We start from the raw sequence: 14,441 nt of genomic DNA, 5'->3' as shown, positions 1-14,441 counted from the left end.
GCTTGATGAGGTTACACTTTAAGTGAAGAGTCATCTTTAGCGAGGCTAGATCATTGTCAGTTGACGAGAGCATAGCCTCATCAAAGCACTGCTCACTTCAAAGAATTCCATCCTATCTTTGTTGTAGGAGCTCATGGTTAAGGGATCCTAGGGTTGCATGATATTGATTTTTATAGTAATAATGATAATTGTTCTCAGCTCAATAGAATATTTTCTTCTTTTCTTCTGTAGTTTGCACGGTATTTCCACCCTGGAGCAACTGTTGTAGCGACGATGTTTGCTCCCGTTACCTTCCCACCTGCCTCTGTCACGGTGTTTAGAGAGAGGCCAGATGGAGCACAGGTGAGTAATTAAAATTTGATATCCATATCTGAATGTAACGTTGAAGAGAAAGACTATAGTAGTATAGTAGAGACAAAATTATGAAGATAAGTGGTTGAATTTAAAAGATGTCATGATATTTGCATACAAATTTTCTTTGGAAAATATGCTAATTGAATTACTTGACACATATGTTGGTGAAGTAGATTTAAGAGGCCAAGATTTTATGAAGTGGCTTGAAAAGATGCAAGTATGCTTGTTCATTTGTGTGTCAATTTCTTGACACCCATTTTCAACAGGAACTCCCATTAAGAGGGTGGCTATAGCAAAGGAGTCTCCACTCATCCCTGTCCTTTATTGTTTTCGTTTTTATGTTTATTGACATGGCATGGGCTCCTAAGGCCATCCCAAATGAGGATTTTTCCTTCTAAGGCTCTGTCATCTGTTCTTGACACTACATTGCTAATGTGGGAAATGGCAAATATGTATGGATTAATGTGGCCTTTCTTGTCTGTTTTCCTGGTGCTACCTCACCAAAGCAGGGGGTAGTGATGCTGTTTCCCGTGAGGCAGGGTAACGCTAGGAATGGATGAAGGCAAGCAAATATGAATTTGTACATATGTATGTGTATATATATGTATGTATATGTGCATGTATGGGTGTTTATGTATATATATATATATATATGTGTGTATATGAGTGGTTAGGCCATTCTTCGTCTGTTTCCTTGCACTACCTCTTTGTTGGGAAACAGCTGTTGATAATAATGATAATGATTATAATAATCATAACAGTTTACTTCATACATATATATTTGCCATTTCCCACTTTAGTGAGGTAGTGTCAAGAACAGAGGATTGAGCCTGAGGGAAAATCCTCACTTGGCCTCTTCTCTGTTCCTTCTTTTGGGAAAGTAAAACTGGAGGGGAGGATTTCCAGCTTCCCACTCCCACCCGTTTTAATTTCAGTTGCCTTCTTTGACATGCAGGGGATACGTGGGAAGTATTCCTTCTCCCCTATCCCAGGGATGTATATATAACCTAGCCTGAGCCAGGTACCCATTTTATCAAACAACCCATATGGGTGGATGAACAGCTGAGTTGACTGTGGCCTGACTGCTGCAACCAGGATTTGAACCGGTGTTCTACCCTGGGTGGCCTATGATTGTGTCATGGAGGAATACTAACTGTTACACTAGGGAAGTCTCTCACTCCATGCTAAAGATGCAACCTCCACACTGAAGACACCAAGCTTGTTTTTTTTTTTTTTTCCGAGGCTCAGGTGCAGACAAAAGTCCACATCAAGGATGGGCCTTAATTGAAATATAGAAAGGATTATGAAAGGGAAAATGAAGGGACAAGGGAAAGTATTTATGAATTTTGGAGGAATGAAAAACCTATCTTTTAAAATGTGCCAGGTCATAGTTATTGGGAAAGACATGAGAAGTCAAGAGAGTTCCAAAGCTTTGTGTGGGTGTGCAATTACATTTATTATTTAAGATAATACATGTATTTTAGCGCTACCTCGCAAACACGGGAGACAGCGACAAAGCAAAAAAAAAAAAAGAAAAAACATGTATTTTACATGCATATTTCCAAATATGTTTTTAAGGCCATAGAAGTTGCCCTTTGCCAGTGGCCTGTTAAGGATGAGGCACGAAAGGTTAAGAATCGGCACTGGAGTTCACTATAAAATAGTTATGGAGACTTTATTGCCATATATATATATATATATATATATATATATATATATATATATATATATATATATATATATATATAAAACTACAAATTGAATGTAATCTCTTGTCATTTGCAGGACTTGGTGGCAACTGGATCTGTTCTTTCTGCTGAACCTAAGAGAATAGTGGTTAAGAGATTAGTGTTGAGTGGTCACCCATTCAAGGTGAGTCAAGTTTAATCATGCAAACTTCTCTTTTAGTTTCCAGAAGTAACATAAGTTGAGGTTAAATGTGAATGGTCTAAGGGATTCAGTGCTTGTACTACGTTTGGTTAATGGTAGCAGATCTGAAGACTGTATAATTATTATGTTAGAGAAAAAGCCAAACAAATACAACTAACATGGGAAGATAGGTAGCAAATCTTCCTTAGGGAGTTCAGTGTCCCTGCCTTTTTTGCCAGTTTGCAGGGTAAGGATAGGACTATGGACACAAGCATGTGACCTTGGATGTGGCTTTTAACAAGAGATGCAGGCTTTTATGGGTAAGTTGAATGTAAGGGGAAAGAATGATAAATGTGAGAGGATGTTAGATGTAGACAGTTATAGAAAGGGAAAACAAGAAAGTATGTTTATGTGAGATAAGGCTCACATGATGGGGCATTGGAGTGGGATTGAGTGAAAATATGAAATCAAACCCTGAAGATGATACAGATGCTTATACTCGAGATATGACATTGTGATAAAAAGAGATGTTTCAGTGCAAGCATGTAAGTGCAAGATAAATAGTTGTGAAATTCATGATTGAAAGGTCGAGGGTGTGTTTGATGGTTGCATATATGCCATATGATGATAAGGAATGGGAGATTAAAGATTTCAAGTTGAGATATCTTGAAAGAGCTAAAGAGGATGTAGATCAAGGGGAGATGCTTTACATGATGAGAAACTTGAATGAACAGGCAGAAGACATTGGAGGACATGATGGTAGGTTAGTATGAGGTCCTGGGTCCAAGTTTTCAGTGGTGAAAGAATGTATGGATTGTATTCATCAGCAGGCAAGATTGTTGCAGATACAAACTTTATATCTTAAGATATTCTTGAGTATGAATAGTGTAGATATAGGTAAAACAAAGTAGATGAGGATGATTTAGAATATATTGGTAAGAAGGATTAGTATAGGTAGGGTGCATGATGTGTGGTCTAGGAGGAGTGAACGGTAAAGCTTACTTTCTTGGAGAAATTACTTGAAAAACTCAGATGATCAGAAGCAATACAGAGTGAGGTTTAGGTGATTTAGGGGCTTTTTAAGAATGCATTCTTGAAACTGCCTGGGAGATGTGCAGAAAGGCATATATGGGTTTTGGAGATTGAGTTGCTGCATGGGTGAATGAGGATTTAAGAAGGAATTAGTTGATGGTAGTTGTTAGGCATCCAACAACCAGGAAGTGATAATACCAGTAATTCCCACTTGTGTGTCGTGAGAGTTGGTGACATCTGCTTAATGAGCCAGCACTTCGATGGATGTCATGTGTCAAGTAGCTGTCTTTTCTTTCTGCCTCACTGACACATGGACTACTGGCATTCTGTCCACAAACATAGAATCTCTCCTGTCATGTGAAACACTTGACAACACTTAACTCACACAGCTCATTCTTCATAACTAGTTTTTCCTGTGGTGAGCACTATGTGCTCTTAGTTTTTCCTGCGGTGAGCACTGTGTGCTATCCCTGCCTTATGGCAAAATGGTAAGAGCAGTAGATAGAAATAGTAGGTAGGAACATTTAGGCTGGACCATTAGGTAGAAGTAGTTGGTAGGAGCATTAGATGCAGGGAGTCAGTCGGAACATTAGGTAGGCACCTCAGCAAACAAACACTGCCCTTGTAGAAAATAAGAGTAATAGACATGGATAACTTGAATAGTATGCTGTAGTTGAGATTATTAGGATAGATAGATTGAAAATGAGAGAGTAATGTGGTATGAACTTATAGAGTTGCATGAATATGTCTAATATTAAAGTTGGTATGGTCATGCATCAAGTATGGCAGAAGATGGGTTAGTCAAGAAGATACATAGCAATAGCTACAATAAAAGTTACAAGGAGGATAGATAGAATGCAGAAGAAAAGGATATATATAGTGATAGAAGTTATTTGGGCTCAGGATATTTCAAATGAAGGTGCTGGAGAAATGATTGGGAATCAGTGGGAAGATTTTCTCTGTGGAGGTAATGTGGCTGGAGACTGTGAGAGAATCTCTCTTGACGAATTGGTTTAGTGTGTAAAGAGAAAAACTAATAAGTATCCTTAAAAATTTACAGATCCATTTTTCACTTTAATTCACAAGGCATAGGTTGAGAATGTTTGTCAGTGATGCTTAGAGGCTGTGCTTAAACCATCCTATTGAATTGGGAATGGAACTATGAATATGGGATGACAGGTGGAATGATAGTAAAGCTAACATTAGCAGCCAGAAATAACCTGAAAGTCTGTTAAGTGCTGTTGTTGATTTCCCACTATATTTCATTGCATGCAGTTGTAAAAGTAATAATCTGCCATTATTGAATATAATTTTAAAACTTATTGTATGGATATATTCAAGAGTATATGCCATTGACTGTTTGTATGACATGCTAGTATCAACTGAATGATTTTTGATGGAACTTTACAATAGAATTTTAACATTGTTTTGCCATATTTCGTGATGGGAATTCAGTTGTTTAATCTTTGTTTTGATAGCTATGAGATGCATAACAAGAATTTTACTTTAATAGGTCAACCGCAAGACAGCTGTAGTACGTTACATGTTTTTCAACCGTGAAGATATATTGTGGTTTAAACCTTTGGAGCTGAGAACCAAGTGGGGAAGAAGGGGCCATATAAAAGAGCCTCTAGGTAAGTAATCATGTCTGTCAGTCTCTATTTGAATTTGTATAAACATCCCTTGGGAGACAGGAGAAACAATGCTATTTACATATCTATTGTGTGGTACAAAAGACATTAAGTAAGCTAGGTGAGAGGGGCTAGAATTTTCTGTATTATCACTTTCTAAATTTAAGTGAAGGAGCCAAGCAAAATTTTTTCCTTTTAGCTTCAGTCGTCTGTTACTGTTTCAGCCTTGCTGTAACAGGAAAGATGAGCAGGTGTAATAAAAAGAATTCTACAAAGGTAACAGTGATAGCCATTGCACTGAATTGTCCATAAAAACATAATTTTTTTTAGATACAGCAGGTTCATTCCTTTATTTACTGCTTATGTAGGATTTTTTTATGAAAGAGTTTAATATTAATCTGTAAGGGGCATTCTCATGATAGTATGCTACATATTCTCAAACTACATGCAATTCCTCACTCCCTTCAATAGTTTCTTCCACCTTCTAATTGTCTCTACCTTCCTATATTATTGTATCTCTATCCCCTATTAATTTTTGCTGGCTCTTGCCAGTCTTACGTTAGGACAACCAAGTATTTCAAGTACCCCAATAAATGTTGAAATATTAATGTGGGTTTTGTAATGAGTATGGGGAGATGATTAGCCGCTAAAGCACTAAAGAAAAATTCTGTCTCGGATTTCTGTTAGTGGGAACACAAACATAGTAGGGAACGGTGTATATGGCATGGACATGATTTAGATAGGCAGTTGGGCTTTATATATTACCTTATTTTTCACATATGTAGATCCAAGTGATTTTATAATCCTTTGTCTAGTATCAGTTTCAGTTCATGAATTGTCATCATGTATTTTAATATACCACTTTTTGATTCGTAAACAGGCACCCATGGCCATATGAAGTGTCACTTTGATGGTCAGCTGAAGTCCCAAGATACTGTGCTACTCAATCTGTATAAACGGATCTTTCCTAAGTGGAAATTTGATCCACATGTTGCGAGACCATCTCCTCTCTATACCTTCCATTCTTCCAGTGATGTAGTAAAAGTTAACAGTGACAGTGAAGAAGATATTTCAGAGCAGCAGCCGGCACCAAAGAAGGCTAAGACTGTAACATTTTTCACATCTAGACCATGATCAATAAAACCATGTAATTTATGGTGTTACTAGCATCTTATTTATTAACTGAATTTTGTTAGTAATATTCTTTATGCTGGCTTCTGCACTTGGAACAGAATGGCTTATTCTGAGGATTCAGTAATGTTACTTGAGTTTTTATATTGAAAAATTTTGTCTGACAAAAGAACCATATTTTATATTGAAAATGGAAATGCAAAAATATTCAAGAAAATTTACAGCTGTTTTCAGCTGTTATTAGATTTAACGCAAATAACATACCAAAATTATTATTAATGACGTGTGTTCCTGGTATTACACATTTTTCAGTTATTTATTTTAGTTGCATTGATAGTTGATGCAAAACTGTACCTCCTTTATTTAATGATTGTGCTATTGTCGTAACATTATAAGTTTAGATTTCCTGCTCATTGCAGTGTTATTATTTGGAATTTCATGATTTTCTCTTTCTTACTAGCACTTCATGCTGAGTATGACTGATGTCTGTGGATGGTGCGAGATAAAACTTGACTTCAAAGCTATTTAATATAATTCTTTAAGCATCATGGTAATTTTATATTTTTATATGTGTTAAGTTATTGATAAAATATATCCACTTATACCATGAATAAATTTAACTGAATGAATAGTCTCTACTTTGTGGATCTAAAGCAAATGGTATTTTCTGCTTAATTAATTTTTCTAGACTAGAATTTCTTTGTATTGCTTGAAATTGAAATAGGAAATAGGAAATCTTTAGGTACTGTTCCATCAACAATGTCCATATTTTTATTGTGAACTACCTAAAAATATTTAAAGCATACCTAAGTATACTACCATAGTCATTTTTTTTTTTTTTTTTTTTTTTTATACTTTGTCGCTGTCTCCCGCGTCTGCGAGGTAGCGCAAGGAAACAGACGAAAGAAATGGCCCAACCCCCCCCCCCCCCCATACACATGTACATACACATGTCCACACACGTGTATACATACCTACACAGCTTTCCATGGTCCACCCCAGACGCCTCACATGCCTTGATTCACTCCACTGACAGCACGTCAACCCCTGTATACCACATCGCTCCAATTCACTCTATTCCTTGCCCTCCTTACACCCTCCTGCATGTTCAGGCCCCGATCACACAAAATCTTTTTCACTCCATCTTTCCACCTCCAATTTGGTCTCCCTCTTCTCCTCGTTCCCTCCACCTCCGACACATATATCCTCTTGGTCAATCTTTCCTCACTCATTCTCTCCATGTGCCCAAACCATTTCAAAACACCCTCTTCTGCTCTCTCAACCACGCTCTTTTTATTTCCACACATCTCTCTTACCCTTACGTTACTTACTCGATCAAACCACCTCACACCACACATTGTCCTCAAACATCTCATTTCCAGCACATCCATCCTCCTGCGCACAACTCTATCCATAGCCCACGCCTCGCAACCATACAACATTGTTGGAACCACTATTCCTTCAAACATACCCATTTTTGCTTTCCGAGATAATGTTCTCGACTTCCACACATTTTTCAAGGCTCCCAAAATTTTCGCCCCCTCCCCCACCCTATGATCCACTTCCGCTTCCATGGTTCCATCCGCTGACAGATCCACTCCCAGATATCTAAAACACTTCACTTCCTCCAGTTTTTCTCCATTCAAACTTACCTCCCAATTGACTTGACCCTCAACCCTACTGTACCTAATAACCTTGCTCTTATTCACATTTACTCTTAACTTTCTTCTTCCACACACTTTACCAAACTCAGTCACCAGCTTCTGCAGTTTCTCACATGAATCAGCCACCAGCGCTGTATCATCAGCATAGTCATGTGTAGGTAATATCAATTATCGTTTTTCAGCTAATGATGTTTGCCAAATGTGTTCCAAGTGATACTTAAGCAGTTGGTTACTGAATGATAAGCAGATTTTGCTCAAATCCAGAATTTAGCAAGGCACCTGCAAGGTGCAAGGGACAGGTAAATAGTTTCAAAATCTAATTAGCTACATGGCAACTGTTTGAATTGTATTGTTTTTGAACATATGCCTTCCAGTGCAGTTATAGACATTAGTCAAATTACTATTCTGTGCAGAATATCATGAGAAAAAGATTGAGATTAGATACCTCCTCAGTCAACAGCATTTTTAGCAAAGTAAATCAAGGATAAATGAAACAGTTTCAGATAATTACTTCTGCATTTCAATAATGACAAACTGAAATAGTTTACTTTTCAGCATTCTGTATACAAGGCCATTCCTTTTAAAAAACGAGATATAGATAGACAGAAACTTGCAATGTTGAATTTTTTTTTTTTTTTGAAATAAAAAAAGCTACAAAAATCTGGCTGTACAATTGCAGGGTTATTCAGTCTGCATGCTAACAGTTATATGTAAGAAAAAAAGCATCAAAACTTACAACACAATCTTGTTCATATGGTATAAATTTCAGTGAACCAAAAAACAAGCAATCACAAACTCTCACTGTATACTGTAGTTAATTGTACATTCTATTGTATTTGTCAAGTGTCTTTGAGACTACATGTACATGAATGAATAAGGAAAAGTTTAATATGTATTTTTTAACTATAGAATATTGCATGAGAGGAAAGTTAGCATTTTTTTTCATACTTGTTCCCCAAAAATTACACCCTGCTAAAGCAGGAAATGGCAAACAAGTATTAAAAAAAAGACTGCATAGCAAACGCACATACAATTCACAATCTTTGAAGTTAGCACAGATATAATAGTAACATTACCCATGCATCTTTATCTATGAACATATTTTCCATATTCTCACCAAATGAGCATTGTACAATTTTCTTCATATGCTCTTATACTCACCAACCAAAGTCACTCGTAGCATACTGGTTGTTTGAGAAAGAGATACAAAAAATACTACAAATGAAGTGAAATATTTTTAAACTAAAAGATAAGCCTACAGCACTCTTCAGGTGGGCAGCAGGACAACATTGCCCTACCAATATAAGGAATGACAAGGTGTGGAAACTGAAGAGACAGAGGTTTAAGCTGAAAATATATACATTTTTCATGGTAGCTGAACAAAAATATTTAAAATACTTTATCATTATTTCCTTTACCAAATATCATCATTCATTATCATTACTGTAAATGTTTTCAGTCTGATAATAAAATTAGAAACTTTCAATTACAAAAGCAATACATGACTTCTGTTCACTTACGAAGCATGGCTGGTTAAAGGGTCAAAATACTTTCTCTGTAGGAGTCAATGATTTGTAAAGAATATATGACTGGTGTTCATTGGAAGGTTATACAAATAAAAAAAATGTTACCTGAGAAGAAGAGTGACCATCTTGACTCCCACAATTTATCAATGCTAAATTCACTCCAAAAATCAATAAATTCAGGACATGTGAAGCAGCTGGGGGAAACCTTGGAAAGGTCTGAGGAACCTGGTTGTGGATAGGGGGCTGTGGTTCTGGTGCATTAAGTTTATTGCACAAGACAGCTACAGAATGGATGTGGGTAAAAGCAGCTTATTTTTTTGTCTGTTCCTAGCACTAACTCACTCATATGTGAAATGGTGATTAAAAAAAAAAAATAAAAATAAAAAGTACTTACTAGTTCTATTCACGTGTGCTGAAACTTACAAATTAATTAGCTTAGTACAAACTTCATATTTTGAGAAGAGGTGTAACCTCATCAGATCTCATACTGATCAGTAAAATGAATCTCTAAGTGTTTTAATATAAGCTTGATTTGACTTGTTACTATATGCACCATTGTAATAGCTTCCTAGACAATATCTGATCTTGAGATGGTCACGTACTATTTTTTTGCTAAAGATATTTTTCCTTCAAAACACATACTACTCCCTTCAGCAACATCCACTTTGCTCAATGTGTCTAATCGTTCATATCAGCAGACTGAATAGACTTTAATAATCCTTTTGAAAAATAACGGACTGATCCCTGCATTTACATTCCTATTCGTCAGCAGATAATTAAAATACAATTTTCACCTACATTATTTCCTAAACTCATTCCTACTGATGGAAAGTGAGGTACTGCTCTCAAATTATTTCATTCTACTTATATTTCCCTAATAACTAATAATATACACTTAATCATTATATATACATTTGTAATTACGCAGTGAGTGTACTTATTTGATTGTAGGGAATGTGTTCTTGTTTACTGTTTTGTGTATGCTGTAAGTTGTTTGCTTATACTGTATGTATTCAATGAAGTTGTGTTAGTGTGTTGCGTTTCAGAATGTTGCATGTAAAATGTGTGTTTTGAGTATGATACGTATGTTGTTTGCTCCTGTTGTGTAATCCTCTCTGGGTTTAAAGGTGTCTATATATGTAGACCATGGTGTGTTTATACTACATTTCAATATATACCTAAATCAAAATTTAAATAATGTTAACAAATAATCCTTTCTACAATCATGACAGCATATATCTATATATATATATATACACACACACACACACACACACACACTTACACACACATGCACATATATATACATATATATATATATATATATATATATATATATATATATATATATATATATATAATATTATCCCTGGGGATAGGGGAGAAAGAATACTTCCCACGTATTCCCTGCATGTCATAGAAGACGACTAAAAGGAGAGGGAGCTGGGGGCTGGAAATTTTCCCCTCTCGTTTTTTAATTTTCCAAAAGAAGGAACAGAGAAGGGGGCAAAGTGACAATATTCCCTCACAGGCTCAGTCATCTATTCTTAACGCTAACTCGCTAATGCGGGAAATGGTGAATAGTAAAATATATATATATATATATATATATATATATAGATAAGCCAATGTATAGCAATAAATACATAATTACATACAAAAAGTACAGCACAACCTATGTCAAAGTACATACAACTGAAAATATGTGCAAATGCCTTATGGAAGTAAGTACTACTGAGGTACCCTATATGCATTGTTCCCTGTTCATTGCAAGTAACCTCTTAAATTTCCTTGATGCCAAATTAATGTATAACATAAGAATTGCACTATATACTTGTCCATGTGACTTCTCTTCAGGGACTGCTGCTGGAGCAGAGCTATTATTAATAATGAACTACAACTTTTATATATTTACTTATGGTGTTTTTAAAGAGCAATCTATCAAGTTTTTGTAAGTTACTTTGGCAATAACCTACTACATAGTCTAAAGCTCTGACAATTAACAAATGCACTCTTCCTTCATCTTGCATTTATCATAAAGTGTAGTACTGTTAAATTCCGAGATATCTATGACCATATCCCTGATTACTACTCCTGCATCTATCTTCCTAGTCTGAGGTAATAGAAAGTACACTTCCTTTACAAGTTAAAAGAAAACTCATATAATTTATTTTAACAGGCATAGAAGTGGGTCATATAGAGGAAAATCAAATAATCATCTGAATACTAATGCTACAAAAAACAATAAATTAATCCCTTTCCTTGGTATGTCATTGGCTGTGCTTTGCTTGTTTCTCAGTCTCAGTGATTTCACTTGACTCCAAAGAACTCTCCTTATCACATATTTCTTGATTTTCCTTTGAATCCTTCTGCATTCCATCTGTGGTATTATCAACAGGTACTTCAGAATAAGTATCCAAGGAGGAGGCTTCTGTGACTGGAGATGCAGAAGTGTCTGACTGCTTAATCTCAGCTATTGTTGTCCTAAGGGCATGCTGAATAAGTTGAGCAGATTCAAGCTGCTCTTCCTTAGCCATCATTTCAATAACCTCTTCAAATAGCTTGGGAGATACACCCACTTGTTCATCTAACATAAGGTTCAAGACACCTAGAACATGGTCGACTTCAACAGATCCATCTTTGTTAAAGTCCATCTTTGCCAATATACTGCTGATTACAGACACCTTTGAAGTATCAGGTGCATGGTAGATGTAACTCAAATGACGATTTAATTCCTCCAAGTTCACAAGTTCAGCTCTGTGATATACCAAATCAACAGTCAGAAAGGGTTAACAACATAACAATTCAGTATTAAAAACTTAAAACATATTAAAAATCATCATGCAAATTACTCTTAATAATTAAAAGCAATACTGTGGAAAAGTATGATACTGAGCTGATAAAGTCTGCTGGTAAGGTTGGTGTAAATCACTGATATAAGCCAGTAACATGGGTATGTGAAATAGAGAATGAATGAGTTAAAAGGGTAGAAGAAATTTTTCTAGAGAATGTTAGGTTAAATGGTTGGGTATATGGCATAAATCATTCAGCAATTTAAAATTTAAAGAGCACGTACGATACAAACATGTAAAAGTGACTAATAATGTTGCATATCAAATTAGACAAAACATTCTGTACCTGATAGATTTATTGCTGCAATTAAAGACTATGAAGACCTCTTGTCTGACCTGTTGGTACTGACAATCCAACAACCACACAACACAAGCCTTACTACCTCTTAGACAATGATGAACTTCAAGGAGAATAGAAAGAGGGATATGTTAGCCAGCTTTCAAGTACAAATTGTTCCTGTTCAAAAAATACAGTACCCCTAGTCCTTTCCTCCCTGTAGAAATGCCCATCCCCAACTTGAACAGGACAGTTACAAAACATGAACTATTGCCCAATAAAATAGCATATTTTTATCTAATTTAAAGCCACTTGAGGATTTCAACAAGACAAAAGGTACATCTGATTTGTAAGACAAACAGTTTAATGCTAGATACTTGAGTAGAGAGAACTGATTCAGACAAGGAATATTTCAGGTATTTCAGTCAAGGGACTTGACCTACTGGATGCACTTTGTGCAGAGAACTAGTCTCAACAAAGACCATCTCATCTGACTCATAATTTTAGTGAGCTGAGTGGACAAGTATGAACCAATTTATAATTTTGAAAGTCTATGTTTCACTGAATGAGTACTGATGGTAGATGAAGAGAGATATACAGATAGCAAAGATAAATTTTGGCTTACATGCTTCATTTAAAGCAACAGCTTCTTGAAAGCATAGTGGTTCAGTGTATGCCCTGTTCAAGACAAGTTTAACATGAAAGTAAGTCTGAGGCTTGAGTTTAGGTCATCTCCATAATGCTTGTGTGTTAACAGCAGTGTGTGACGCCTGACCAGAAAACCCGAGGTTCTAGGATGAGGCAGTCATTTGTTTTAGTAGTTTGGCTTTCATATAATGGCTGCCCAAGGGATATTACCAACAAGGTTAGAATAAGCACAGGTTTACATGACTTCTAGTTAAGTATGAAAATAAACAATTAATAACATCTTACTTGTCCTGAGCTTTGGCCTCGCCAGCATCAACAATTTTTCGTCGATATGCCTGCTCCTTGTCCAAACTTTGAAGAAAAGGCTCCATTTTACTCATCATCTTGTTAACCCTGATGAATAGCCGCCTTGCAGCTTTACTTTCACGCAGCTCCTTATTTAGACCAGCCTCAATCACGGCCTGTAAATTTATCGTAAAAATGCTACAATGTAATACCCTCTAACATTTTCATTAACAAGACCAAGTAACTTGAAAATTTGTAGCTAACACATTATACTAGCTTTTGCCATTAGATATTCTTCAAATATAGGAAAAAATGAGACCACAAATATATATGCATTCTCCTACTTCCCACACCTTCATACTTAAATCATACAAATCCTATTAACCATTTCAAATGAAGTGAAAAGATTGTACATTTAATAATATATAAAAAATTAAACAATACAAACAAAACTGAGCGATTTTATTCTATTGCAGGATTAATGTCCGCCACTGCCAGCAGGCAGTATTCTCTGATTGGTATTACAAACAATTCCTACCGAGTGTCACTTCTATTTATTTGCTATGGTTTAACATTCCAATTATAATATGCTGAAAATCATTACTTGTACTGGTACAAAATGCCATTTTCCAACAGCCACATAGCTTATCTTTTACCACTGTCAACATGACAGTGAGCAACTTAATATTCTAAAGCATAATAACTTTGCTCATTCATAAATTGCATTTTGTTGCAATGATGAATATGTATCAGGTTAAATCTATTTTGAGGATGACCGCATTTATGCCTAAAAACCTTGCAAAATCTCTGGCAAAGTTATAGTAATACTCCACCTGTTACTACGTAGGTATCAGTGGAAATAATTATAGCATTCAAGCATATTAGAGGGCAAGAAATTCCTTTAACTGCAAACCATCTCACCACTAATAAATATCACAGAAACAATTTTACTAAATATCTAATTTGACCAAAAAGTACATTACATTTCTTTCCATGGTGATACAGTACTTTAATCCACTGATTGCAGCCCTAAGTTATCAGAGTCTACGGCATACTCCTCTGCTTGTTGTGCACAGGATTTTTGAAAGCCCTAGACACTATATGCATACTTGCAGTTACCTTCCAGAGGGGGTCAGTACCATACACAGCATATCAACTGTCAGTAACTTAGT

General features: G+C 35.8%; 2 protein-coding genes across 5 annotated transcripts in view; one reads left to right on the top strand and one right to left on the bottom strand.

The window, feature by feature from the left end:
- Positions 1-9,314, top strand: part of Tsr1 (Tsr1 ribosome assembly factor) — a 32,075-nt gene extending 22,761 nt beyond the window's left edge. Inside the window, exons 12-15 of one of the 3 annotated variants that reach the window (XM_071659512.1) lie at positions 232-342; positions 2,140-2,226; positions 4,769-4,889; positions 5,767-9,314. In XM_071659512.1, the coding sequence (XP_071515613.1) occupies positions 232-342; positions 2,140-2,226; positions 4,769-4,889; positions 5,767-6,020 (573 nt within the window). In that variant the 3' untranslated portion in view covers positions 6,021-9,314. The remainder of the gene's footprint in view (positions 1-231; positions 343-2,139; positions 2,227-4,768; positions 4,890-5,766) is intronic. The other 2 variants (XM_071659510.1, XM_071659511.1) reach the window with 2 other exon arrangements.
- The window catches only part of Letm1 (Leucine zipper and EF-hand containing transmembrane protein 1), a 38,869-nt gene continuing 32,606 nt past the window's right edge, over positions 8,179-14,441 (bottom strand). For both annotated transcript variants that reach the window (XM_071659508.1, XM_071659509.1), the window contains exons 11-12: positions 13,270-13,445; positions 8,179-11,964 (exon numbers count right to left, since the gene is read on the bottom strand). In XM_071659508.1, the coding sequence (XP_071515609.1) occupies positions 11,478-11,964; positions 13,270-13,445 (663 nt within the window). In that variant the 3' untranslated portion in view covers positions 8,179-11,477. The remainder of the gene's footprint in view (positions 11,965-13,269; positions 13,446-14,441) is intronic.

The sequence above is a fragment of the Panulirus ornatus genome, chromosome 68, assembly GCF_036320965.1.
Source record: "Panulirus ornatus isolate Po-2019 chromosome 68, ASM3632096v1, whole genome shotgun sequence".
NCBI lineage: Eukaryota > Metazoa > Arthropoda > Malacostraca > Decapoda > Palinuridae > Panulirus > Panulirus ornatus.
This window is presented reverse-complemented; position numbering and strand designations above follow the sequence as displayed.